Genomic DNA, 27911 nt, shown 5'->3' with positions numbered 1-27911 from the left:
GCCCCCGCACCGGCTGCTTCCCGTGGCTCCCACGAGCTCACGTCACTCACGTGAGGCCACGAGGGAGACTCAGGCCAGCTCTGCCCACCCATTCCTGTAGCCCCTCAGACTTGCCCGCCCAGCCTCCTCACTGAGCAAGGCCATCGTCGGCTTCACAGGATGAGAACTGACCTGGGACAAGGCCGGTGCTCCTTGTCACCCTTCAGGCTCCCTTGTCACCCTTCAGGCTCCCTGGTTGTCATCTCTGCCTCGCTCCAGCGGCAGTTAGGGGTGTCTCCTCCCTGCCTGGGGCTCTCGGGGTACCCCTGTCCTGTCCCCTTTCTCTTCTCAGGAACTTGGAGCCTCCCCTTTTGGGAAGAGTCTGGCTTCCCCCCAGTTTTTGTTTGGTTTTTTTTTTAATTTATTTTTGGCTGCGTCAGGTCTTCATTGCTGCTCGCGGGCTTTCTCTAGTTGTGGCGAGCAGGGGGCCACTCTTCGTTGCAGTGCACGGGCTTCTCATTGCGGTGGCTTCTCTTGTTGCGGAGCACGGGCTCTAGGCACGTGGGCCTCAGTAGTTGTGGCACGCGAGCTCAGTAGTTGTGGCTTGCAAGCTCTAGTAGTTGTGGCACCTCAGTAGTTGTGGCACCTGGGCTTAGTTGCTCCGTGGCATGTGGGATCTTCCCGGACCAGGGCTCAAACCCGTGTTCCCTGCATTGGCAGGCAGATTCTTAACCCCTGCACCACCAGGGAAGCCCTGGCTTCCCCCCAGTTTTGACGCCATCGGGTTTTTCTTTTGACAGGTGAACCAGATACAAAAGACTGTGATTGAACCCTTAAAAAAGTGAGTAAAGGTCATCGGGGGGACCACAGGCCTGAGGGCAGTTGCTGGAAAGGCAGGTCAACCAGCCACTTGGGGACCGAATATCATTTCTGGCAGCCTGTCCCGAGACTCACACGGGGTGGACAGGAGCCTCCAGGGGACACCGGCTCCCTGATCTGTGGCCCTGGCGTTGACCCTCCCGGTAGCTCCAGAGCACCCGCCTGGCCAGGCACGCTCAGTGGCGGCAGGGCCTGTCTGATCCTCCACGGTGGCCGGCCGGCGCTCCTGTGGTCATTCTGCCATTGTCCCTTTGTTCCTGACCGAGAACCAGTGGGACCAGGACTTGTGGAGTTAAGCTAGCAGAGATCTTGGCCGGGCCTCCACGGAGATGAGTGAGGCCTTTCATCTCGCTCAGCCGGGTTGGGAGAAGCAGCTGCCTGCCACACTCGGCTTTTGAAGCCGAGGTGGGGGGGGCGCGGGGGGGTGGCTGGGGGGGCCTCACACGGGGAAGGGCGCTGCAGCAGGGTCCCGCCTTGGAAGGTCCCCCGACTCATGACCTGCCAGGGTCAGAAATTCTTCTGTGAGACTCATCTTCTGTCCAGCAGGCTCTGGTCAGTGATCAGACAGGACTATTCCCCGAGTCCCCTAGGGGGGGCGGCGCTGGGCGGGAGACAGGCAGGAACATTGCCTTGAAGCTCCCGAATCACTTCATCTTCCTCCCTGGCCTCTCCCAGCTCGGCTCCGGCCTAGAGAGGCTCCCGCTCCAGCCCAGCAGCTGCACTTTATTACCTCTTCCGTGGTGGTCCCTGGCAGTTGCCTCACCAGGACCTGGGTAATGAGGCTGTGCTAATTACCATGAGGCCTGGATCAGGGCCCGGAGGGCGATGAAGAGAGCAGGTTTTGATCCTCTGGCCCCTGGTGTTCAGGTTGTTGAGCTCTTGTTCCCTGTTCAGGTCCAAGGGGTGGGGTTAGGGAAAGCTCTTTCTAAGCTGGGCTGTCTGGAGGCTCAGCCGTGGAGGGCAGGCAGAACCTGGCCCGCAGGGATTTCTCCCCACTCCTGCCCTGGGCCCCTGTCCCCAGCCCCTGCTCGGCCCCAGGTCGCAGGGTCATGTGAGGAGCAGGGTGCTTAGGAAGCCAGTAGCTCAGGAGGGAGGCGTCGGAAGGAGCTCCGCTGCTTGTAGCTCTGTGACCCTGTCTCCAGGCCTGAGGGTTCAGAGCTGGGTGGGAAGGACCCCGAGCCGAGCAGACCCTGCCCACGGGGGTCCCAGGGGCTGCCACGGAGGCTGCCGTGGACACCCACGGCCGGCCGAGCTAGGCAGGGGACACCGGCCCAGAGAACTGGGGGACTGACTTCCGCCTTGATTTCACCACCACCGAGGCGGGCTTGAAATCTGATGCCTGGCTTCTGGAGCCAAATGGAGAGAAATCCCGGCTGCTTCCCACCACTCCAGCCACCCACCACCTGCCAGGAAGGTGGGTGAGTGGCCGAGGGGATGGGCACCATCTCCGCAGCAGATCCGCTGACCTCTGCCCGAGCCCCCCCAGGCCTGCCTGCCTGCCTACCCGGCTGGCTTCTCTGCATCCCGTGGCCGACATGCGATCTCCCCCAACCACATAAACCCAGCACTGCCTGTTGCCGCCTCTTGCCAGGAGAGAAGCTCCCAGGGACCCCAGCACCGGAAACAGGAAACTGCAGCTTTCCTGTCCTCTGATGAGGAACATTGCCACATGGCCACCCGACCGCCCCCGGCCTCCCCCCAGGGGGCTCGGCCTCTAATCCCCCAGTCTCTGGGCCGTGTTCACATGGTGGGATGGGGATGCTTTCAATTTCCCTTTCCTGGTGGGTGGAAGATCCCGGCTGTGTGGGCACAGATTGAGGAATGGCAGGCATTCCCCACCAGGGCCGGCTGCTCGCAGCCCACCTCCCAGCCAGCCTCCCTCCCTCCCCCTTTCCCTCCGCCTCTCGCTGCCTCTTCACCCCACGCTTACCCTGAGGAGCCAGCCATTTGCTGTGCCACCTTAGGGCAGGCAAGAAACGGGCCGAGCTTCAGGAGCGCCTGGGGTAGGCCCAGCCGTGTCCTCCCTTCTCTGCGATTCAAACTTTAGGAGCTTAGGATGTAGCGCAGAAGCCATGCGGCGTCCCCCGAGAAACGGACCAGAACGATAACGGCCGAGGCGGGGCAGTGCAGTGGAGTGGGGAGAAAGAACCCTGAACGGGCCAGGCCTGTGCCTCCAAGTCTCTTCCCCTTCTGCGGAAGCGGGAGCGGAGCTGAACTCTCGAAATGGCAGAGCCGGGCACTTCCCTGAGCGGAGAGGGAGGTATCGTGGGCTGGAGTGGCGCTGTATGTGGAGGGCAGAGTCCCTCCTGGGGTCCTGGCCCAGGGGCTCCCATGTGCCCCTCACCACTAATTATCAGGGGGATGCCGGGCACTGAGCAGAGAGGCTCTGGGCCCGCAGCCTTGCTCCTTCATGGCAGCCCCATAAAAGTGCAGACTTGGTGCCCCAGGGAGAGCTGGATCACCCCATCCTTGTCAGGTCAAGCCAGCAGGTACCCTGTCGGGTCCCAGGGGCATGTCTGGGAGGGGCCCGGGCTCTGGGGACCAGCCTATGCTTGTCCTTGCCTCCCTGCAGCTTCCCTGCCCTGACGAGAAGGTAGGGGGAGCACTAAAACACCCCACACGAGGAGGGGTGTCTGCTGCCAAGAGCCCCTTTTCCCGAACAGCACCCTGGTGTTTATACCCCCCGGCACGTGGAACTGGCAGAGTTCTTCCTGTTACTTCTAAGTGGAAAACGAGGCGGTGTGGCCTCAGCGGGGCAGTGACCTGAGCCAGGGATTACAGAGTTCTGGTCCCCGCCCCCCTTTTGTCAGCTACCTCTGATTACACTGCCTCATCTCCCCTGCCTGACCTTAGCTTCCCTGCTTTACTGTGAGAAGGGCATGACACCTACCCCGGTGGTTCCGAGGCCCAGGGCCCAAGGAGTCACGTCCCTCGGCAGCGCGGACATGGAGCTGAGCCCTCCGCGGCCTCTGGGTTCAGCTGAGGGTGCTGTCTGCCGTGGGAGGTGGAAGTCAGCGTGCTGAAGAAAGTTTCCCTTGGGCCTCACAGAGCAGCCGCTTCCTCCCCCCAGAGGATACGTGGCCTTGCTTCCGGAAGGCTGAAGGTAGTGTCCTGTGGACACACCCGTCCCCTGAGGTTGCCTGGAAATCGGTCAGCCCTGGATCCATGCCTTCTCCCCCTCGGCTCAGGACCTGCCCTGGGGCTGGATTTCTGCATCCTCTGTAGGTCAGCCCAGTCCCAGCATGTGGTAGTCAGCCTTGCCGTTGTACCTGACCCTGGCCCTGGAGATAAAGCCCAGTGGACAACGGGGGGAAGAGGGTCAGGAGCACTGGTCCAAGTGCTGCCGGGGTCAGAGTATCGAGAGCTGCTTGACCACCCGCGGGGCTGACACCCGTGCTGAGCTGTAGAACACCCCACACGTTCCTTCCTTACTCGTGCTGCCCTCCTCCCCAGGACGGGATGGCTCCCCAGCAGAGGCGAGGAAACTCTGCCTGCCGCTCCCCGCCTGCCTCGTCCTTGGCCTGTCGCTGAGCCCACCCCCACCCAGCACCTCCCAGGCAGCCAGCAAGGGGGAGCGGAGGCCGGGGCGCCGGGGCCACCCGAGCCGCGGGTGTTGCGCACAAGAGAATCGGGGTGGCTGCTGGCAGCCCTCGTCCAGTTGGGGGGCAGGCGGAGGTGGCATGGCGGCTTCCCAGGCCCAAGTGCACCTGCCCCCCTGAGCCACATGCCTCTCCGCCAGGAGGGAGAGGGGCTCACCCAGCATCTGAGACCCCGTCATAGCACTGCCTGAGGCAAAAGCAGTGAAGTGAGTCCAGCTCCCCCGGAGGGTCTCAGCCGTCCCAGGCGTGTTCAGCCCTACCCCAGGGGGACCTTGTGTCTTGGGGGTGGCTGGTCCAGTTTGCAGAGCACCAAGTAGGCCTGCGTCTTCTGCCCGGCAGAGCAGTCATTCAGGTGTTGATTTGATTGCAGTGCACAGGGGCCTGCGACTGAGGCTTCAGAGAAGCGTGGGTGGTCTGGCCCGCGTTAGCATCTCCAGCTACGTAGTGAGCCCATTACGGACACCCAGAAAGTGAGAAGAATCTGCTTTAGTGGCCTTTCTATCTGTTTCATCAAACTCTGCTGCCTGGGCCTATAGCTTTGTTTGGGGCATTATGCGTCAGTCAAGTTTCTATCCTCTGTTCTCTGGCAGAGGTGTTCATTACTCTTGTGTCACGTGGACTCTTGATTGATTTATTTATTTATTTATTTATTTTTGGCTGTGTTGGGTCTTCGTTTCTGTGCGAGGGCTTTCTCCAGTTGCGGCGAGCGGGGGCCACTCTTCATGGCGGTGCGCGGGCCTCTCACTGTCGCGGCCTCTCCCGTTGCGGAGCACAGGCTCCAGGCGCGCGGGCTCAGTAGTTGTGGCTCACGGGCTTAGTTGCTCCGTGGCATGTGGGATCTTCCCAGACCAGGGCTTGAACCCGTGTCCCCTGCATTAGCAGGCAGATTCTCAACCACTGCGCCACCAGGGAAGCTCCTGGACTCTTGATTTGTTGAGGCTTTTTCCTACCCCATCTTTCATCTTCTCTGAGTTGCTCTGGGAAGAACCAACTCTGCTCCTGGTCCTGGGTCTCCCTCTGTGTGCTTCGCAACCCCCCCGAATAACCACTGCGCCGTCACCTCGGCTTGAGGCCGGAGCTCCACCGGCCACTCGGGCTCCCAGCTGCGAGGTAGATGCTCCAGCCCCTTGGGCTTTGTGTTCAAGGAGGCTGCCCCATCTTCTGTCCAGTTCCAGAAAACCTGCTTGCAGGCCGGCCTGGCCTCCTCCCACACTCGTTAGTCAAGGAGAATGCAGCATTCCTGCCTGGGATGCGGTCCTGCCCTGGGTCCACCCCAAGACTGCGTTGCCCTTTCCAGTCAAAGAGGATCCTAGTCACAAAGGTTATGCCCACGGTGCCAGGAATGCCAGAGCCTCTGCCGCTGCTTTTTCTGAACAGCCACCCTAGCATTGCCCTGTGGTTCTTTTAGTCCTGGTGGGGCAGGAAGAGCTCCTCCCATCGTTTTCCTCAAACATTTGGTTTGACGGTTTGGCCGTTTCAACAGTAGAACATGAGGATTCCTGTTTTTCCGGCAGAGTTGGTAGAAAAGGCTGGGAGTAGCTTGTCGTCATTTTATTGGAGTATAGTCGATTTACAAGGTTGTCTTAGTTTCGGGTGTACAGCAAAGTGATTCCGTTTTTTATATATAGTTATAGATATATATACACATGTATATACATGTATATATATGTATATATACAGGTGTGTATATATATGTATATATACAGGTGTGTATACGTGCGTATGTATATGTGTATGTATATATATATGTATTCTTCTTCAGATTCTTTTCTGTTATAGGTGATTATAAGATATTGAATATAGTTCCCTGGGCTATATAGTAGGACCTTGTTGCTCATCTGTTTTATATATAGCAGTGTGTATCTGTTAATCCCAAACTCCTAATTTATCATTCATCCCTCCCCCCCTCTTTTCCCCTTTGGTGACCGCAAGTTTGTTTTCTATGTCTGTGAGTCTGTTTCTGTTTTGTAAATAAGTTCATTTGTGTCATATTTTAGATTCTACATATAAGTGATATCATACGATACTTGTCTTTCTATGTCTGGCTTACTTCACTTAGTATCATAATCTCCAGGTCCATCCATTCTTGCTGCAAATGGCATCACTTCACTCGTTTTTAATGGCTGAGTAATACGGGAGTAGGTTTCGGTTGCAGGTCTGTCACCTGCTGTTGGCAGCATGAGGTGGTAGGGAGGTGCCAGAGGGAGGGCTGGGACGCTGGAGTTATCTGCTGGACTGTCACTACCTAATTGTGACCTTGGACAAGTCGTGTCATCTCCCTGATCTCAGTTTTTTCACTTTTTTAACGGAAGATGTTGGACAGAAGCTTGATCTCCCAGCTTTTCTGATACCAGCCCTCAGAGCGGCTGCCCTTGGCCTAGCTCCCGGAACACCCCCGGGTCCGGGCCCACTCCCAAGGGGTGCTGCCTCCATCTGCTCAAATGGCTTCCTGAGCTCTGTCCACCCCTGTTCCTTCGGGATTGTCCAGAGAGCTCTCCTGGCTCTGCTAGCTCATCTGTCTTTTGTTTCTTCTGAGATGCCTGATGCTAATTAATAGAACCTTAATCTTTTTGTACCAGGTCAAAAAATTTAAAAAAAGACTCCAAGGAGTCTTCAGCTCCTCCATGCTGTAGCACAGGTCTCTGAAATGTGGGGTGGGGGCTAAAGGGCAGTGGCAGCGTCAGTGGCATCATGCGTGCGTGACCTGCTGAGTCTTACCCAGGTCAGCGGAGCCACCCTTACCCTGTCTTCCTTCCCCTGGCCTTACCCCGAGGCGACATTCTCAGCCTGTGCCCCACCAAGGCCAGGGCCCCGTCTATCTTGTTCACAACAAGATCCCCAAGATCTAGAACAGAGTCTGGCGCTTGGTGGGCGCTCGATACGTATTTCTGAATGAGGGATGAGCTGCCAGCCTGCAGCTCCAGGAACAGGCCCGTCTCCAACCCGCTGCGTCCGACAGGTTTGGCAGTGTCTTCCCGAGCCTCAACATGGCGGTGAAACGGCGGGAGCAGGCCTTGCAGGACTACAGGAGGTTGCAGGCCAAGGTGGAGAAGTACGAGGAGAAGGAGAAGACAGGGCCGGTGCTGGCCAAACTCCACCAGGTACCGGGGAGAAGGGGCTGGGGCTGGACAGGGGGCCGCGTGGTCCCACCAAGCAGGTTCCTCCTTCACCCAGGGGCCAAGACACCAGATGTCCTGAACCCCCGCCATACACACACACACACACCACCTCCACCCCCACCCCGTCCCCCGTGCCCCAGTCAGGAAGCTGGATGAGCCAGCGAGAGCTGTGACACCCAGGGTCTTGCCCCTCAGGCCCGAGAAGAGCTTCGGCCCGTGCGGGATGACTTTGAGGCCAAGAACAAGCAGCTCCTGGATGAGATGCCGCGGTTCTACAGCAGCCGACTGGACTACTTCCAGCCCAGCTTTGAGTCCCTGATCCGCGCACAGGTGAGGCCGCTGCCAGCCCACAGGATGGCCCAACACTTCTCCCCTCGGGAGGCAGTCGCGGGCTCTGGAGGCCCACCTCATGCCAGCCCCGCCCTGCTCCCCACACCAGAAGCGGGGCTCAGCCACTCTCTGCCCCCAGCCCCGCCCCCGAGGGAGGAATGCAGGGCGCCCTGGTTGTGGGCTGGAATTTCTGTTTCTGTTCCTCCGCTGCTCTGGTTAATCCCAACTTTCGCACGAGGTCCCTTGTCGTCCAAGAGTTCTTTGCTGAAGTTCTCTCTCCACGAGCAGCAGGAGGAGACCAGGCCGCACCCCCAGCGCCTCACCCTGATGGGCAGGTCAGGGACAGGGGCCACAGGTGAAGGCCTTTTTCCGAGGACCCTGCACCCCCTCCCCTCCCTAGTTAGTCGTTCTCTTTTGGTGGAAGACTAGGGGGTGTCTTGACTTTTAGCGACCCTTGGAGGGGTCCCTAAACCTCGGCGAGAGCCATGCTCAGGGCCCCCGCCTGGGTGCCAGGCCGTGTTGCATCTTCCAGCGGAAAGGCAGGCCCACTCGGCTTGGGCACGGGTGGACACGTGCACCGCGGAAGCACTGGGGCCGAGATCCCATGCCTCCTGCTACTCAGAGGTGTAGAGACAAAGTGTGGCTCCTGCCCTCCTTCCCCCTCCCCCATGTTCTTCAAGCCCTTAGCAGGGAGTATTCTCCCCATCTGTAAAAGAGAAAAGGTTGAGGTGCCAAAACCAAGAGGTCTTCTCCACGTGGGACCCCCCCCCCCCACCGCCAGGTGACTGCAGGTGCTCAGCATTCTGCCACCTTCCCCACCAGGTAACAAAGCTGAAGGCTCAACATGTCCCCGTCTGCCTCCAGCCCGCCTCGGCGCTGGGCCTGGGTGTCTGGCGCCCTCCAGTGGGCACTCTCGTTCTTGCAGAGTCCACAATCACAGATAGCCAGGAAAAGCCCGATTCCTGCCTCGAGCCTGCGTCTTCAGAGAACACCAAACCCCATGGGAATCATGGGATCAGGACACTTGGGATCAGGACCCCTGAGCAGGATTGATGTTGGAGCCGGGACTTGTTAGTGACCGTGTCCCCAGGGGCTCAGGGAAAACGAGGCAGAGAGCTACGTGCATAGGGACGTGAAGGTTCCCACGCTTGCCCCCAGAGCACTGCCCCTGGAGGTGCGGGCTTCCTTCCAGCAGCTTCGCCCTGGGCCGGGGACGGTGTGTTTCAGGAGACCTGTGACTTCCCTGTCCTGTGCCGCTGCTCCCGGACCCGCAGCCACCTGCCCTGCCCCCCTCCACCCTGTTGCTCGCAGGAGACAGCTCCAGGCTGCCCAGGTTGGGAGCCAGGGATGCCCTGTAACCAGGCAGCAGGGTGGCGGAGGGCTGTTTACTGCCTCGTCAGCGCCAGCCTCCCCCTGCCGCGGCTGCTGCTGCCATTAGTCACTGGAGAAGTGAGCATTCCTAGTGACTCAGCCTGCGCAGTGCGGCTCAGGGCAGGGAGCTGGGGGAGGGGGGGCCACCCCGCTCCCTCCCCCAGCACTAGCCGGGGCCCCGTCCCCTCAGGTGAAGACAGTGTTTGGAGGCCTTGATTTAGCTCCCCCTCAGCCCAGCTGTGGGAGTGTGGAAGACATGGCCTGGCCTGGCCAATAACGGCACTCCAGGTTTCTAGAGAAGGAGAGTCCCTTCTCCCCAGAGACAACTCGGAGCTGGAGATGGTAACACTTAGGGGTGTTTGAGTGGTGTGGAACACTTTCTTGAAAGTACATGACTTCATTTGGTCGTGAGGTGGAGACTGAGGCAGAAATGGTCCCTGCCCTCCTCCCCTGGGCCTGCTCAGCCCTCAGCCATCTGAGGGGCTGCCGATGGGTCCCCCCATTCCTCGGCCTGCCCCCGCCTCGTTCCTGTGCGCCTCTCCCATCCCACCTCTGGTGCCTGTGCAGAGGGAAACAGGGAAGTGAGCCTGGCCTCTGGGCCCTGCTTTCCTGGCTCTGCAGCTAAGGCAGTGATTGGCGGTGGGATGAGCTGGGAAGGGACGGAGGCTAGAACCGTGTTCCCTCTCTCACCTTTACTTCTAAGGCTGGCCCAGGGCTTTGGGAGCTGCTGTGCCCTCTCCCACGGATGAGAGCTTCTCCTAGCTTCTGTAAAGCAGTTAGCCCCTTGTCGCAGGGCCTGACTCACTGGCGCCCCCAGGACCCGCCAAGGATCCACCCACACCCCCCAGCCCTTCCCCCTCAGCTGCTTGGAGAGCTCGAAGGCAGAGCCCCCCCTCCACCTCACCAAGGACCTGTCGCTCCCTCTGCTACCCAGGCAGTGGGCAGTGAACGTTCCTGAAGGAGCCGGGGCTGTGGCTGCCATGCAGCTCAAGGGGAGGGGCGGCGGTGGAGGGAAGAGTGGAGTCCAGCCCTGCGCTCTGCCTCCCACAGGCTCCGGCCCTCCGCCCATCCACCCACCGTGCCCCCGGGGGGTGGGGGCGTGCCGCGGGGCCTGGTACCCTGGAGCCCACCACCGCCGACCTCCTCCTGCTCCCACCCCAGGTCGTGTACTACTCGGAAATGCACAAGATCTTCGGAGACCTGACCCAGCAGCTTGCCCAGCCCGGCCGTCCTGACGAGCAGCGGGAGCGGGAGAACGAGGCGAGACTGAGCGAGCTCCGAGCCCTCTCCATCGTGGCCGATGACTGAGCCCGGCCCTCGGAAGATTCTGGGACACAAGTCGGCCTCTCTAGCCTACGCTTTACGAGCTCAGGTTCGGGCATCAGGCAGCAAAGGGCCCTCGCCTGGGAGAAGGGATAGCGGCAGCTCCCGCTCCACCACCCCAGCCCTTGGGAATGAGCCTGGCACCAGGAGCCCCGAGCAGGCTCTCGCCTCCCCAGTCGTAGCAAGAACCCACAGACAGGTAAGCAGTGTAGACTGTCTTAGTCCCTAAAGAACCGTCCAAAGTGCATCCTGGCCTAGGGCCAGAGCCTGGGCTCTTGTCTGCTCCCTTGAGGTCTTAGCCTGGCTTGCACGGTTGGGATCACGTCTACCTCCAAAAGGGCCACCCTGGGGAGTCACCCACCCTCGCTGCCTTTTCACCTCAGACTCGCCTTTTCTGGGAGAGGCCTCGACACTGACCTGGGCAACGTGAAAGCCACGGTCTCCCAGCCGCAACGGGCCCCTCACCCCAGCCTCTCGGCAAGACAGCGGCCGGCTCTGCCCACTTCTAGACTTTGGGTCAACTGCAGGGCAGAGCCCCAAGTCTTGCGGCTTCCCTAGGAAGCTGGGACTCAACGCGTGTCAACAGCCTACCCCACAAAATGTCACAGACCGAGTCACAGGCCTCAGAGCAACAACAGTGGGTTTATGTCTCACCTGATTATTTGGGATTTTATTTTTCCAAGTAAAGTTTTCAATAAAATGTCTGTATATTGTTGTGCTGTAACTAAAGAGAGGAGGGGAGGAGCCACCCCAAGTCCTTCCCAGACCCCGCGGCAGCCCCTCTCCCGAGCAGCAGGCAGCAGAGCCCAGAGCTGCGCCCCCCCCCCCACCCTCCAGAGGTGACACCTGCTTCGAGCAGAGGCTGCGCTGAGGGTTGGGAGGAGGGCGGAGCACAGGCAGACCTAGAAGAGGGGCGAGGGGAGAGTTACGGAGGACACTTAGGTTTGTTTTGACTTTGGTTTATTTAAAAAACAAAAAGCCAAAAAAAAAAAAAAAACAGAACACTTTATATACAAAGTCAAACTGAAACCACGGATTATGGAAAGAGGCGAGACTTATGGGGAACAGGGAAAAGGCTGGGCCAGAGCCAATACCACATTCTGAACACGGGGAGCCAGGGAAAAGAGGTGCTGGTTTCTTCTGGCAAGTCTGGGGTGGCTGGAACACAGTGTTCACTGGCAAACACTGCCCAACGCTGAACGCTCGCTAGCACTGACTGACTCCGTTCCTGCGGTGGCCGCGGGAGACCCTTCCCCCCAGAACCTGCTCCTGTGACCTGGCAGGATTTGTGCCATCCGGAGGAAGGGGCTCTTACCCCCAGCCAGCTTCCGCGTCTGTTTCTTCAGTTTATTGGCATCAGACCTTATGACAGACTCAAAAAGCCTTTTCCTCCCGTCTTATTCTACACTGGAAGAGGACAGGAGAAAGCACAAGACGAAAGGGCCCCAGGAGGAATCCCAAGGTAGAGGGCAAAATGACATTCGAGGGGTGCAGAAGATGTTGGATTTAGTTGCAAGTGGAACCGGCTTCCTCACTCATCCGTCCCACACGGCACAGACAGACCCCACCCTGACGGCCTGAGCTCCTCTACAGAGGCCGAGCGCAGGGGTCAGCCACCCCTGCCTATGGCTCCCAGGTCCTGCTCCAGCTTCTTTCTAGAACCAAAAGGGCTCTAACTTCAGCAGGCTCCATCGCTGACCTCACAGGATGGCAGCTCCTGCACCAGGCCCCTCAGTTGCTAGGTGCTGGCTCCTCCTTCTCTACCCAGCTGTCTGCCTGTTTGAAACAGATGTAACGAGAATCGGGACTCAGAGGAAGGGCCGAGATCCAAGGACTACTGAGCACTTCCTCCTGGGAGACTCCAGGGTGCCAGCTGCTGACTGATCGATTCCATAAGAAACTAGCGGATGGAGGCGGAGGCAAGGCGAACCTGGGCCCGGCCCCATGCCGGCTGCCCTGACCCAGCCTCCCCGCCCGGCGGCCGGCTCTCCCAGGAGGCTCACCTTTTCAACCATCCGCTGCACCTCAAGCTGCAGGGGGGTCAGGCGCCTTCGGAACTCCTGTAGCAGCCGCTGAAACTGGTGCTTCTGTCGCTCCGCCGTCCGGGCCGTCTCCTCTGCCTCGGCCAGCCGGGTTCTCAGCTCCTGCATCTCTGCGGCCAGTGTCTTATTCGTCACTTCAGTGGCTGAGAAGCGGTTATGGCTCTCCTCTGGCGGGGGAAGACAGGAAAGACTGCCAAGCTAAGGAGGGGAGCGTAGGGCGAGAGGCCTCCGGGCCTGAGGGGCTGAGGGGCGGGCCTCCCGCTCGTCTCCTCGCGTCTGCGCCCGGCCGTGACAGGCCCCCGCGCCGCCAGCCACTCACCCAGCTTCAGCTCCAGTGTGTGAATCTTGTTCTCCAGGTAGAGCCGCCCGCTGTCCTGCTGCTCCGCACGCTGCAGCAGGTTCCCCACGTTGATGAGGCTGCCGTTGTGGGACACCAGGCCCTTGTGCTCCACAGGGGCAGCGCCCGGCTTGGCACTCTTCCCGGGAGGAGGGAGCAGGTCCAGGTTTCCTAGAAGGGCCGTGAAAAGATTCAGGGACGGTCCCGGGAGAAAGCAGCCTGCTCCGCCGTCCCCAGAAGGCCGCAGAGCACAGTACGCACCGAAGAGCACCTCCTCAGGGAGCCCCCCATCCGGGCCCTCCGGGCGGCTGTACTGAAGGCTCCGATACTGGCAGATGTTCTGGGCCACCACTCTGCTGACCAGCTGTTTGGCCTGTAGGAAGCACACACCCAAGATGCCCACGGATGAGAAGGTGCAAGTCCCCCCACAATGCCGTGCAAGAACCTAGAACCACAGCATCCCGAGCCGCGCATGCACACAAGGATGTCGGGCGAGGCATCTGAGAGAGGCCTAGGGCGGGGCGTGAGAAGGCACCTGCTCTGCGCTGAGCCGGAGCCCAAGGGTAAGCAGGATCCTCTCCAAGTCTCGCCGATGCAAGTAGCCACACCAGTTGGCATCAAAGAAGACAAAAGCAAGAAGACAGTCCAGAGGGAGCACAGGAGAGGGGTCCAGCTCCTTGGGCTAAAAGAGAAACAAGGATGAACAGGATTTACAAACAGGTCCCTTGATGCTAAATCACCCAGGACGAAGCCCTTATAAAATCTAGCCGCTTGATATTAAAATGGATAACCAACAAGGACCTACTGTATATAGCACAGGGAATTCTGCTCAATGCTATGTGGCAGCCTAGATGGGAGGGGAGTCTGGGGGAGAATGGACACACGTACATGTATGGCTGAGTCCCTTTGCTGTGCACCTGAAACTACCACAACATTGTTAATCGGCTCTACTCCAACATCAAAAGAAAAGTCTAAAAAAAAAAAAAAAAAATTAAGCAGCTTGGCTGACACACTCACACCCTTCCAGTTAAGAGACCTGACCCTGGGCCAGGCAAGTCCCTTGGCCTGTAACCAAAGGCCTCTTTGGGGCACTTTTGCCCCAGGGGCTGTCACACACACAGGAACCTCGGGTGCTCCCAGGTCAGACAGCTCGCTCAGATCCGCCCTGATGGAGATACCGAAGTGCTCGCCTCGATCCTACGAGCATGCCATCCCATAAGCCAAGAACCACCTTTCGTCTTTCGTCAATCAGAAGATGCCAGAGGTCATTTAGGAAAAGCACCCCTTTCCCAGGAGTGAGGCAGAGGCCTTGCTAAGCTTCCCTGTCACTGAGACCCAGAAAGGCACAGAGGTCTCACCATGTCCTGAAGGGATGAGAACTCCATCTCTGACTGATTCGAGGCAACCGACCGGACCTCGGAATCCTCCAGCTTGGCTCCTGCTACAGAAAGCCCGAGATGAACTTGGAGCCGGGAGCACACAGGCCCGGACTGGCTCCACACACAGCCAGAACGGGAGCCACAGAGCCAGGAAGCCGCCAACCAGGGCAGGCGCCAGACATACCGAACTCCTCCTCCCCATCGTCCCTCAGGAGCAGCAGTTCTGGGTCCAGGGCCATTTCACAGAGGTCCTCGGACACCTCGCCCCGGGGTTTCTCTTCTTCCTCTCCCCCAGAAGACGGGGGTTTGGGCAAAAGCCCGTCTTCCTTCTAGGAGAAGCAGACCAAGATGATGCGAGGAACTGCCCCTGTGACTACCAACAATAACAACGGTTAACATCTGTGTGTCAGCCGCGTTCGGGCACCGCGCCGAAGGCACATATGCAACGTCTCATTTAACATACTTCGTTACATGGGGGTCACAGAGCAGACCAGGGCGAGTTCCAGACACCTGGGATTTTCCTCAAGAGTCAATCTCAGTCCCGTAAGAAATTTGTTTACTTGACAGTATTTAGGCAGGAAGAAGACCCACGTGCTTTAGAAATGTTTAAGAAAATGCAGTGTTCTAGTTAACCGTCAGGTAATCAAAACACCCGTACCCTTCAAAGCGTTCCTGTTAATGGAGACTTCCGCGCTGCCGTGTCAACCACGCTTCCCTTCACTGCTCCAGGCCCGCCTCCCTTCTCCCAGGTACACCAACCACCTCTGGGCTGTGTGGCCACGTGGGAGAGTTAAGCGCCCCGCACCTGAGTCACAGCAGGGTCACAGAGCGCGTGCGCAGTGAGCGAGGGGTGATGAGAAGACCCATAAAGCACTCTGAGCAGCGCTGGTGCCACGCAGCGCCCCAGTTCTGTGCAGCATTACCATGTGCAGCCCCAGTGCCCGTGCACGGGGGCAGAGGTACTCACCGGCGGGGCATCTGACTCGGCAGCTGTGCCCTCACTCTGTACCTCATCCTTGGACTCCTTGGCCTCCTCCTTGACTGCTTCTTCCTCCTTGGCCGCCTCCTCCTTCTCAGGTTCAGGTGCGGCCACGACCTTTTCAGGAAGGCTCAGCAGCATCTTATAAATCCTATAGCCAAAATCCCTCTGCAGCATCTCCAGAAACAGCTCAGCCAACACCATCACCTGGTGGAAGAGGCAACAAGGGGTCACGAGCATCAAAAAATGGGGTGTTCCAAACCCCGCCATCCCATACGCCCTGCCCCACAGCCCCCAGACTCCTACACCTACCTCAAAAGAGATCCTTTCTTTTGGCCTCCGGTCCTCCACGATACTATGGATGGACAGGTTTACACAGCTGGGGCGTGCCATGACAGCAGGTTCTAGAGGGGGTGGAGGGGCCTCTGGGAGATCGGTGTCCATTTCCTGCTGTGCAGTGACCTCCGGATTCTCTGCATTCTGTTTAGAGGTGTCTGCTGCCTGCTCTGATGCATCAGCTGCCTGTTCTGTAGGCTCTGTTTCCTGTGACGAAAAGTCAAGAGCTATGACCAAGTGGGTCCAGGGGTTAGGGCCCCTACTTTCCCCATGTGTTCGTAAGGCTCAGCCTCACCACTGGCACCTCCTGGGGCGGGGGAGCTGCCTCTGCAGCTTTCTGCTGGCACAGGGCCTCCCACTCTTCCAAAGTAGGCATGATGGTCCAGATGTCCGGCAGGTACACCACCACGGTCTGGAGCCGCCTCGGGGGTCCCAGCTGCAGGTACTGAAACTCAGCAAAGCGCCACCTGCTCACAGCAAAAGGAAAAATGCAGTACTGACCCATGACATTCGTGAGGGCTTCAGTTTCCAATCAGCATTTAATGAACACATACTGTGTGCCAAGCTCTGACAGTACAGAAATAAAAGATATAGACCAAGTCCTCAAGAAATGGTTAGTCAGTGGGGAGAGACAAGTAAGCAGACAATTACTATCCGAGGTGCCATGGCAACAAGAAGGAGCACGGAATGTGGCTGGGGGGGCCACATCTGACGAGCCTTGGAGAGTCAGCTGGCCTTCAACACACTTACACACCCCTCGCCGTGCTCACGACCACGGCGACCACTGCGAGGGCTGGAGGGAGGGGGTGATGAGCAGGGACTAGGGGACAGACGGGAACTAACAGGTCAGAAAGGCCCAGCAGAAGCCTGGCTCCCTGCCGGGTCTCGCCAACTCACTGGGCAGCCACAGACAACAGCTCGGGCAGCCACTCACCACTTGGTGCAGGCACTCAAGTCGATGCCGGTCTGGGCTTGCGCGCAGCGGATGGCGGTGCGGACGAGCACCTGCGGGTCACCCTTGGGGTCGAAGCCGTCCAGAGAAGGAGACCACTCGCCCCCCACCAACACTACCTCCTCTTCCTTCTGGCCCAGCAAAAACTGCAAAAAGAGACCAGGGGTAAGAAAGGAAAAACCAATCACGTGGGTCTCCCACAGGGAGACAACCTGCCGCCGGTGGGGAACAAAGGGTCTGCCACATTGGGGGCGGGAGGGGTATCTCTACCCGTGAATGTGAACCCCACATAATTCTGATAAGAAAGAACATCTCTCAGCCACGCTGTCCTCCTGGTAAAACGACGGGTATCTCAGCCCCGGAACCCCGTTTCTCTGAGTTCCTGAGCAGGAACCGAACATCGTCAGTGAGCGAGTCTTGCCCCCTGGGCTCCAGCTCTTACTTTAATTTGCTTCAGAGGATGTTCTGGCGTCTCCCTTGGCTCAGCCACATCATCCACGAAGAGCATGCAACAACGATACAATTCCTCCAACCCCGGGGAAGAGAGCAGCAGTACCTGGTAGGGACGGCAGAAAGGAGACACTCGAGAGCTTTCTCAGCCTCCAACAACGGGACAAAGAGGCAGGACCCCAGCCAACTCACCTTGGAACTGTAAGCAGGGTCACTGTCTGTGGGCGCGGGCTCAGCACCAGCGTCTGGAGCTGCCTCCTTCTCAGAAGATGCCTGGATGCGGCTTGGATGATGGAGGGAGAAGGGCTGGCTCAGAGGGAAGGCCGACAGCCAGCTCAGATGCACAGCCAGAAAATCTGAGGGAACCAGCAGGGTGCGGTAACGGCGCTGGAGTTCTAAGAAGTCACAGGTGGGGCTATGGGAAGTAAGGAAGGAATTCCAGATTGAGCAAAGACTAAATTATTTTTAAAAATGGAACCATAAAAGACTTGAAAGGAAAAGGGAGCAGATTATTTTATAATCTGAGAAAAGAAGAGCTTTCTAAGTAAGACACTTCTGAAAAGATAAAAATGGATCAGACTTGACCACTAAAATGTTACAACCTCTAGTGGCAAAATAAAGTCAATCTGGGGAAGGAAAAAAAAAAGACATCTGCAATATGTGATAGAGAAAAGGGTCACTGTCTTAATATAAAAGGAACCCACAAGTCACTAACAGAGTTCACAAGTCTAAGAGAAAACTGGAAAAACGGACAGCAACAGATAACTTAGAAAAAGAAATGAGACTTAGAAGCTCATGAAAATATGCTCAATCTCACTCATAATTAAATTCAAATCAGGGTATCACTCTTCACCTATCAGACCGACAAAGATCACAAAGCTGGATAACACAGCACTGGCAACGGCTGGGGTGCAAGAGCCTCACACCTCGTGTGAGAACGTAAGCCGACACCGCCTCCGTGAGAGGCCTGGCAGTATCTGTCAAGGCTGACAGCCCTATGAGCCAGCTACTCCATTTCTAGGAATTGAGCTCAATAAAATGCTTGCACCTGTCCACGCAGATGTATAGAGAAGGATGTTTATTATTACAACAATGTTTAGGATAATTAAAGACTAAAAATGGAGAACTGGTTAAACAAATTCTGGTCCATCCATTTAGTAGAATGCTGTGCAGTTGCTAAAAAGAATGAGATCAGTCTAATAAACTTTAACGTGGAATAAATTCCAAGACAAGTGAAAAAGCAAAGTACTGAACAGTATGTACAATAGGTTTCCAGTTGTGTTTTAAAAAAAAAAAAAACAGCTGTGTGTGTGTGGCTAATTGTTAGCAGTCGTGTTCTGACCACATGAGGAGGCTCTATATTCACCCCTCCAGTGGTGATGATGTGGGGACCAGTATCTCATCAGATTAACCTTGGGAGGCAGGTGGGTCAGCATGGAGAATAAGAGGCCCTGCCTGGGCCTGGGGAGAGGAAGCGGTGACAGGGGAAGAGCAGTAGCAGCCCTCCTTCCCTGCCATCTTGAGGAGGAGGTGCCAGGAGGCTGCCCTCACCTCAGCTCAGACTTAGGTGGACTTGGCTTTGGGGCCTTATCTCTAAAACAGCAGCTGGAGCCCTGCATCTCCCCTGCTAGATGGAATCTGGAATTGCTCATCTACCTCTCAGTCAGTCAGTTTCTACGTGTGAGAAGTAAGCTTGTGGGCCAGTGACCTCATACATGCTGTAGCACTTAAAAAATAATTTAGAGCTTCCCTGGGAAACCAGTCCCAGGGTTCCTATGACCCACAATTTCTACCTGACTCATAACTGGTATTGGGTACCTGGATTTTGATTGATAAGCCTTAATTATAGCCTGGCCTAACAATTTCTGGTGATCAAATCATAAAGTTCTATCAAGGGCACCCATGTCAGTGGTGCTATGCTGGTCAGAACTTGAGATTTTGAAGTAAAAAATCTGTCACATTAAAAAACAAAAATGAAACAAAAAGGTCATGAGCGCGTGCGCGCGCACACACACACACACACACACACACACTCACACACTCTTACTCCCAGACTATATCTCACTTACACAAGAAACTGTTACCAGCTACAAGTCTCACCCCCCACCCCAGCCTCACCACTCACCTGTCCACAGTGTAGGGAGTGAGATGGACTCGGTAAGGAGGCAGGTCATGCCTTGGTTTCTTAGCACCCCAAGGCTCTCCACCAGCTCGCTGTTTGCGTTTCTTGGAGTCATAGTCATCGCTGGAGGTTGATCCATTACCAGAAGGAAGAGACCACACTGTTACATACAGATTCAGTACAAACTGGCCTAAAAAGAACTAGAAACAATCTGAATCCCCAACTTTAAAGACATGGATAAAGAAGCCATGCTAACAGTCATATACGAGTGTTATAAAAGACATTAAGATGGATATTTAAATGCTTTTAATAACACAGAAAACCATTCATGTTAAACAAAAAGAATTATATGGAACACTATATATACAGTAGTGCCTCAAATGTGCCAAAAAAGCTTTAAAAAGAAATATTAATGGTGGATACCTCTGACAGATGAAGGTGATGAATTTTCTTATATTTAATATAATTTTTTGAAATGAGAAAAAGAATTTAACTGATTTTTTTTCTATCAAGATATATATACATATGGCACCATGCTATAGGTTCTGTCAAGTTTCATTAAAAGAGACAGTTCTGGTAAAAACCCTCAACACTACACATTAGAGTCATAAAAATACTGCAACCCTTTGATCCAGTAATTTCACTCTTAAAAATTTATCCCAAGGAAGTTAATTCAGAAGAAAAAAGGTTATATATAGTAGAAAAAATTCAAGCCGAGTAAGAAAACCACGTGTGGGACTTCCCTGGTAGCGCCATGGTTAAGAATCCTCCTGCCAATGCAGGGGACACGGGTTCGAGCCCTGGTCCGGGAAGATCCCACATGCCGCGGAGCAGCTAAGTCCATCCGCCACAACTACTGAGCCTGCGCTCTAGAGCCCGCGTGCCACAACTACTGAAGCCCCTGCGCCTAGAGCCCGTGCTCCGCAACAAGAGAAGCCACCGCAATGAGAAGCCCGTGCACCGCAACGAGGAGTAGCCCCCACTCGCCGCAACTAGAGAAAGCCCGGGTGCAGCAACGAAGACCCAACACAGCCAAAAATAAAATAAATAAATAAATTTATATATAAAAAAAAGAAAACCACGTGTGTATCTAGCAATCCTGAATTTTTATAATAAATAAGTAATCATACAGCCATTAAAACAATTATGAGGATTACAGTGCAATATGGAACAGATGTTCGATAAGAACGTATAAAAAAATCTGAACTCAAATATTTAAATTATAAAAAGTATGCATATATATAGATAAAGACTAGAAAAGAACATGGGGGGAAAAAGTGGCAGAAAGTAAATTTGCATTTCAAAATTATTTTCTAAAGGTCTTTAAGAATGGTTACCTTGGGGATGGGGTGGAAGATAAGGGTAAGAGATTAAGAGGTACAAACTACTATGTACAAAATAAATAAGATACAAAGGTGTAATGCACAGCACAGGGAATACAGCCAACATTTTATAACTTTAAATGGAGTACAACTGCTATGTTGTACACCTGGAACTAATACAATATTGTAAATCAACTATACTTTAAAAGTTTTTAAATGGTTACCTTTAAAGGGAAAGAGGGAATGATATATTTTTATAGTATTTTTAACTTTATATAATAGCATGCACTACTTTATACATTTTTGTAATAAATCACTTATTATAGTATCACTATGTTATGGGGGCAAGAAATAAAAATAATAGAAGAGAAAAAACCTTTAGACCATTATAAAATGCCAGACTGATAAGGGGAAAAAACCCCCATGTCTCACAAGGGAAATAAAATCCGTTGTCCATTCTTCGTGCTGAGGTAATGCCGAGTTGACTCTATTTACCAGAACGTGTCTACTCTTTCCCTTTAGACCTGCCTGGGTGGCTTCCCTAGTCATCACACCCCTGCGTAACAAACTTGATTATATTTAACACAAAGTTTTTCTTCTTTTCTCAGATTTCTGCCTGGGTAATTTCCTTGTTCATAGCATCTCCCTCCAAAAGCTGCCTTCTAATCTTGCCCTTGTGGGGTGTCAGTGCTTCTGTGTCTCTAGCAGAAGAACTGTTCCAAAGTCATTTTGACAACTCTCTTCAGCTCACCCATGACTGAAGTGAACTCTTCAGTAAATGCTGTCAACCTCAAGATAAAGTGGATGTTCCACTGAATCCTGTAAACTCAACGACCAGTTTTCTCCCCTTATTGTGAATTGTCAGGAACAGGTTATAAGGCATGACCAGTGGAAGCCATCTCCGTAACCTCAGCAGGATACTGAGATGGTATATCCAGCTGGATAGCCCTGTCTAAAAACCGCAGTAGTTCAGCATTAGCAATCCAAAGGAGACAGTTTCCTGCCTCCCAAAACCTGAAGTTCAAAATAAAACCTGGTTTCCAGTCAAACGCTAACATGGGTGACTCCATCATAAATTGTTGTTCCCCCTCAGGGTGACCTCATTCCTACTGCCCCCTTTGCAGAATGACTCTGCAAATTCTCTCTACTGACTGATTGTAATATCTCTCTCCCAATGGTCATGTCTCCTTCCTCGAGAAGCCATGACACTGAAGCATTATGGCCAAAGTAACAGAACACAGGTCTTGCACGGGGCTTGGCATGTCCAGGACAATCAAATGCAACTGGCTATATAGAAAGGCTGAATGTGAACCTAAAGCAGAAAGTCAGTAGCAGCCACTGATTTCCACCCAGGCTACATTATCCCTGAGGGCACCTGCTGTGATTTTGAATGAAGCCTTTAATAAACTCACAGAATGTGAGAGGTGGAAAGTCCTTGGAAATTCTGAAGACCAAGAAGATGGGTGTATGCAAAACGTATACCAGTAACTCAAGAATGAAAGAGTGTTTCAAGCAGAGACACTGTGGAAAACAATCCTACACAATCAAAGCTTTCCCGCCTCCTTAGTGTTCACATGACCTATCCCGAGGGAACAAACAGTAGCTTCAGCACAGAGACTAGCTACATCACTCTGCCTAAACTTTTTCTCTGAGGAACTCCATGCTCCTTTTACATGTTCTCAGTGGACTGCATTCTCAGCCCTTACCATGTAATAATCTACTGGCCTCTGGGATAGGGGGCTGTTTCCTTCTCAGAACAGTTCTCATTTCAAAGAGAACTAGAACATGAGAACACTTTCTAGAGTGATGGAAATGTTCTATATCTTAATAGGGGTGAGAGTTACACAGGATTTTCCATTTGTCAAAACTGTCCATCTAAGATTTGTGCACATCAACCTAAATAAATTTTACCTTAAAAAAAAAAAATCAAGTACAAGGCAGGGAGTAGATGAAAAAGAATGGCAGATACTGATACTTGTTTAAACTGGGTGATGGATATATGAAGGTTCATCATCCTTTTTTACTTACTATGCTTATACTTGAAATTTTTCATAGTAAAAACTTACAATGAAGACGGACAGAACTAGAACAAGTCTTAAGCAAACTAGTCTAGAGCGTAACCCCCAGGGATATAAACAAACACTTTTAGGGAGAGAGTAAGGCAGGATAAGGAACACGTGAGCCAGAGAGAACAGGAAGCGTGCTCCTGGCAGTCCCCAACGCTCACAGATGACACAGGATGGCCTGGGATGCCCCAAAGGCCCAAATCCACCATGCCTGCTCCACACAAGGCCATGTCTGCATGGCCACGGCACAGACCTGGATTTCTGGGCAGAGTGCAACATACACAGTCTATCACACCACTGAACTGTACAGTGTATTTAAAGAAACATGTTTGATACTAAGAATTAAATTATGCACTGGAGGAAACTAAAAGACAAAACAAACGCACAAACATAAAAAAACAGAAACAGACTCACAGGTATAGAGAACATACTGGTGGTCACTAGAGGGGAGGAGGCTGGGAGGAATGGGCAAAATAGGTGAAGAGGTATTAAGAAGTACAAACTTCCAGTTATAAAACAAGTCATGGGGATGTAACATACAGCATAGAGGATATACTCAATACTATAGTAATAACTTAGTATGGTGACAGATGGTAACTAGCTATTGTGGTGATCACCTCGTAATATATAAAAATATCCAATCTCACATATATACAATGGAATAATACTCAGCCATAAAAAGAAACGAAATGGAGGTATTTGTAATGAGGTGGATGGAGTTAGAGTCTGTCATACAGAGTGAAGTAAGTCAGAAAGAGAAAAACAAATACAGTATGCTAACACATATATACGGAATCTAAGGAGAAAAAAAAAAAAAAGGCCATGAAGAACCTAGTGGCAAGACGGGAATAAAGACACAGACCTACTAGAGAATGGACTTGAGGATATGGGGAGGGGGTGGGGTGAGATGTGACAGGGTAAGAGAGTGTCATGGACATATATACACTACCAAATGTAAAACAGATAGCTAGTGGGAAGCAGCCGCATAGCACAGGGAGATCAGCTCGGTGCTTTGTGACCACCTGGGGTGGGATGGGGAGGGTGGGAGGGAGGGAGATGCAAGAGGGAAGAGAAATGGGAACATATTGTATATGTATAACTGATTCACTTTGTTATAAAGCAGAAGCTAACACACCATTGTAAGGCAATTATACTTCAATAAAGATGTTTAAAAAAAAAAAAATCCAATCTACTGGTATAATATTGTAAATTATGCTTCAATTTAAAAAATACACTGCAAAGTTACTTTTTTTGGACAATTATTATTTTCTTGATAGTTTTGATTCTTGGTGTCTCAATCTTATGCACGAGAAATAAAAAGGAAAATTATATATTAAAAAATTCAATGTGATACTTTGAAAAATGAATTACACCAAATCCCTACTTGCTGAACCAGCTTATAAAGTTCTGATATTTGTACATACATCTCAATGTGTCAGCCTATGTCAGGGTAAAGGGACTAGGATCTAGTTGTAGAAAGAGAATGTTAGTGTCAACAGGTGGCCAAAAAAAAAAAAAAAAAAAAAAAAAAGGACATTCTCTTAGAGGCAAATAAAATAAAACACCTTTCCTTTCCTGCTTGATCATCCTCTTACCTTCGGCCCGGATCCAATCGTCCATGAGGGCCCCGAGCAGGAAATCTGTTCAGGTGGCTCAGATGAAGTGTATGGGATGTTTGGAAGAGACTCAGAGCTGCAGAAAGGAAATGGCTGGTGACTCAAAACCCCTAAATAGGGCTTCCCTTGTGGCGCAGTGGTTAAGAATCTGCCTGCCAATGCAGGGAACACGGGTTCAAGCCCTGGTCTGGGAAGATCCCACATGCCGCGGAGCAGCTGAGCCCGTGAGCCACAACTACTGAGCCTGCGCGTCTGGAGCCTGTGCTCCGCAACGGGAGAGGCCGTGACAGTGAGAGGCCCGCGCACCGCGATGAAGAGTGGCCCCCGCTCACCGCAACTGGAGAAAGCCCTCGCACAGAAACGAAGACCCAACACAGCCAAAAATAAATATAAATAAATAAATAAATTTATTAAAAAAAAAAAAAAAACCCTAAATATTTGCCCAAATTTCCTGTCCCTTTCTTCCAGTGCATGAAATACCCACATCTATTCTAAGAGCAGCAACCTAACAGTTACAAGTCCATTCATCCCGAGTACCCCATAAAGCCACACCCCCAATATCCATGCCACTGGTACTCACGCTTCTGAGGAAAGAGTGGGGGAATCCGGTGAGGCTGGAAGATCAGCTGGGGCTGAGCTCCCAGAATCCCTTGCTTCTGGCCCAGGGCTGCCACATGTAGAAGGGGAGGTGCTGGGGACTTCAGCAGGGGCTGCAGGACAGTAACCAGGAAATTCAGGGCATCCCATAGCTGACCTGCTCACTACCTTGGAAAGATGCAGCCCCAGCCCCTTGACCAAAGTAAGGTTCCCTCCTACCCCTTTCCAATAAACATGCCAAGGAGAGATGAATACCTGGTTGGAGAGCGTTTGCACCTTGACAGCATTCCAGGGCACTGCCTGGCCTGGGTTGTATGCAGCCTTCACCAGCACCTTCTCACCCAGCTGGGGCAGCCGGCCCTTCACCACACTGCCAGCACACAAGCCAGGAGACCCAGTCAGGAGAGAAACCCTGGCCAAGCCACCCTGACTGTCTCTATGAGGCCCTTCCCATCAAGATTTCTCACACTTTGCATAACAACAGCAAAGCACTGGCATTATAGGGGACCCACCAGCATAGTGACAGAACTGAATCCAATAAGCATTTCCAGAAGGCGATCAGCCTCAAGCCTACCTTAGCTGAAAAAAGACCTCTTCATCCACCACCCCAAAGTAGTCATGCAAACTGGTAACAATGCCAGTGAAGACCCGCTGCTTCTCTCCACCCTATAAGAGAAGAGTGCAGTTTAAAGGTAATAGGGAGCATTTGTCCATGCTCTGCCATTAGCATCTCATCTTCATCCACCCCGCCCCACCCCCAGCTCAATCAGAGTACTGCACGGAGATTTCCATGGAAGGAAGCATACATATAGAAGGAAGCATATGTACAGTGGACATAACCAATCTACTGGGGGGGAGTCATGCTGACTCTTGGGTCATAAGCTTCTTCTAGGATTTCCAGTTCTTTAATTCCAAGAAGCACCCCAGAGAGCTCCCTAGAGCCAGAACCTAGGACTCCCCAGTCACAGATGTCTAGTCGCCTCTGGACGGGCCGAGGACAGGAGTGTCGGGAAGGATGAACACTGTGATGTATGAATGAAAGCATCGGGCAACCACGCATGCCGGGGTAGTCCCGAGTGCCGGAACTCACTAGATAGGATGCCCAACCTACCTGAAGGTGCCTGGCATTTTGGGACAGGTCTGTGGCCACAGGAGGAGTGAGCAAACCAGGAGGAGGACCCAGAAGAGATGTTGAAGCTGCGCCTGTTGGGACACAGAAGCAATCCAGAAACTGCACCTACCATCTTAAGCACTAGATTCAGCTAGAGGAAATGGTAAACCCAAAGAGCAAAGTGGATCCAAGTATGTCCCACACAGGGTTTCGCTGACAACTACTGTGGTCATGTTTTTTCCTAAGAAAAGTCAGCAGCAAATTGCACTCCACCAGGGAAACCCCAAAAGCCACATTTTGAAAGACTAACTCCAAAACACACACTTCCCAGTACTAGGCCAGGTAGAGATAAAGGTGATCACCTGAGAAGTTGCGTCCCCCTGGTAGTGGGTTGATCCGCTGGCGCTTAAACTGGGACATTGGGAATGCTGTCCTCTTTCAGAGTCTTGGGGGAAAACCTTCAATCAGAAAAGAAATAAATTAACAGCTCATAGGGAAATTTTCCATCTACCCCAAAAAAGGAACTAAGGACCTTAAGGAAAATGGGGAGATGGATACTGAGAATAAAAAGAGGAGACGGATGGTGAGAATGTGAAGAGGAGCAGGAAATGGAGAAATTACAATGTTCCAGTCTGCTCTCACGATAATCTAGTGGTGGGTGATACTGTTATGCTCTTTCAACGAAAAGGAAACTGAAGCTCGAAGGGACTGAGACTTGCCCGAGGCCACAGAACCAGGTAGGTACAAAACCAGGACTCACACCCAGATCTCCCGACAACTTAGAGCTCCTCTCACTATGCCACGCCACCCTCAGATGGTTGGGGAGAGTGGAGGGTTGGAAAGAGCCCCGATGACATTCATTCATTCAATGCATCCGCCAAAGAGCTCCACGCAAGGCCCGGAAAAATGGAGGAGGCTGCTGCCGGAGAGGAGATGGTGTGGGCCCTCTCCCCGGAAGCCCGGCCCGTTGTTCCCCGGACGGGCGGGTGAGAAGACAGCTCCGTGGCCCGGCCGAACGCGAATCCGGCTGCGCGCCCGCCCTCTTGCTCCCGCGCTCCCCGGCCCTCGGCTCCCGCCTCAGCAGCCGCCGGCGCCGGGTCTCCCGGGCCGGGCCGCGGCCAGGCCACCGTGGGAGGACGAAGGCGCGCGGCTTCTCCTCCTCCCGCCCGCCCCCAGGGCCGAGGCCGTTGCCAGGGAGACGGAACTTGCAGGCCGAAGGGGGGCTCGGCCCCTTCCGCGCCCGGTTCATCTTCGAGGCCCGGCCCTCGCAGCCCCTCGGCCAGGGGAGGGGCGAAGAGGCAGAGGGGCGGCGGAAGGCCCCCCAACCCACCTGCGGGCCAGGGCCGCGACACCGGGGGGACAAAGACACCCGGAACCACCACAGCCGCTGCTGCTGCCGCCACCGGAAGCGCCTCTCCGGAAACGCGACCACTGGTCGGAAGCTGCCTCTCTCCCGGATATGGTCCCTCCCTCCTCTCCACTGACCTCTCCCTTCCCCCACCCCAGCCTGCCATCCCGCTCCAACTGTGGAGCGGAAGTGCGCTTTCCCCGATCGGATGCGCGTTAGGAAGCCGCGCCTCAGTGGTGTCCTCTCTTACGCGTCCCACTAGAAAAGCAGGCTTCGGAGAATTGGTTCCTGGTCCCAAGACTGCTGGAGCTAGAGCCCCAAACATAAGGGAGCACCTATGCCTCATTCTGGCAGATCCCAAGACCGCAGCAGCAAGAGAACCAGCTGAGTGGAGGAGGAGGAGGAGGAGGAGAAGGAGGAGGAGGAGAACCAGCTGACCTCCTCCTGACTGGAGGAGGAGGATGCATGATCAGTGCACATTTCCAGAAGACATCCCTGTGTCTGATTCAACCATCCCTAGCCCTACCCTTCTGTTGATGGCACACCCCTCCACACACACCTCCTGGGTACCTGCAGGAGACTAAACTTTCCCCCTTTCTCAATTAACAAAGAGCTAGGAACCTAATAGGCTAGGTAGTAAGATAAACCTCCACA

At 53.9% G+C, this 27911-nt stretch overlaps 2 protein-coding genes across 16 annotated transcripts in view; one reads left to right on the top strand and one right to left on the bottom strand.

Annotated features, from left to right (window-relative positions):
• The window catches only part of BIN3 (bridging integrator 3), a 45239-nt gene extending 33935 nt beyond the window's left edge, over positions 1-11304 (top strand). For 7 of the 11 annotated variants that reach the window (XM_082470730.1, XM_082470723.1, XM_082470727.1 and 4 more), the window contains 4 exons: positions 780-820; positions 7417-7558; positions 7772-7906; positions 10439-11304. In XM_082470730.1, coding sequence (XP_082326856.1) covers positions 780-820; positions 7417-7558; positions 7772-7906; positions 10439-10585 — 465 coding nt within the window. In that variant the 3' untranslated portion in view covers positions 10586-11304. The other 4 variants (XR_014266076.1, XR_014266075.1, XM_082470726.1 and 1 more) reach the window with 4 other exon arrangements.
• Positions 11305-11543: 239 nt separating this feature from the next.
• On the bottom strand, positions 11544-27394 carry CCAR2 (cell cycle and apoptosis regulator 2). Of its 5 annotated transcripts, none has more exons than XM_082470700.1 (21): positions 27240-27394; positions 26272-26367; positions 25910-26001; positions 25373-25464; positions 25054-25168; positions 24782-24911; positions 24181-24277; positions 19201-19320; positions 17268-17490; positions 17068-17181; positions 16608-16771; positions 15969-16140; positions 15650-15880; positions 15326-15544; positions 14543-14687; positions 14338-14420; positions 13515-13661; positions 13241-13352; positions 12962-13150; positions 12604-12809; positions 11544-12376 (listed from the first exon to the last, which is right to left on the bottom strand). In XM_082470700.1, exons 2-21 carry the CDS (start codon positions 26327-26329, stop codon positions 12332-12334), a joined length of 2754 nt encoding a protein of 917 aa, XP_082326826.1. In that variant the 5' UTR covers positions 26330-26367; positions 27240-27394; the 3' UTR covers positions 11544-12331. The 5 variants fall into 5 exon arrangements, with proteins under 5 accessions (XP_082326826.1, XP_082326828.1, XP_082326830.1 ...); XM_082470702.1 differs by having other exon boundaries at positions 14338-14417; XM_082470704.1 differs by having other exon boundaries at positions 15368-15544.
• Positions 27395-27911: the final 517 nt, after the last annotated feature.

Source organism: Balaenoptera physalus, assembly GCF_965194825.1.
Source record: "Balaenoptera physalus genome assembly, chromosome: 7".
Classification (NCBI taxonomy): Eukaryota; Metazoa; Chordata; class Mammalia; order Artiodactyla; family Balaenopteridae; genus Balaenoptera; species Balaenoptera physalus.
The sequence above is the reverse complement of the archived record's forward strand: the minus strand, read 5'-3'. Positions and strand labels throughout refer to the sequence as shown.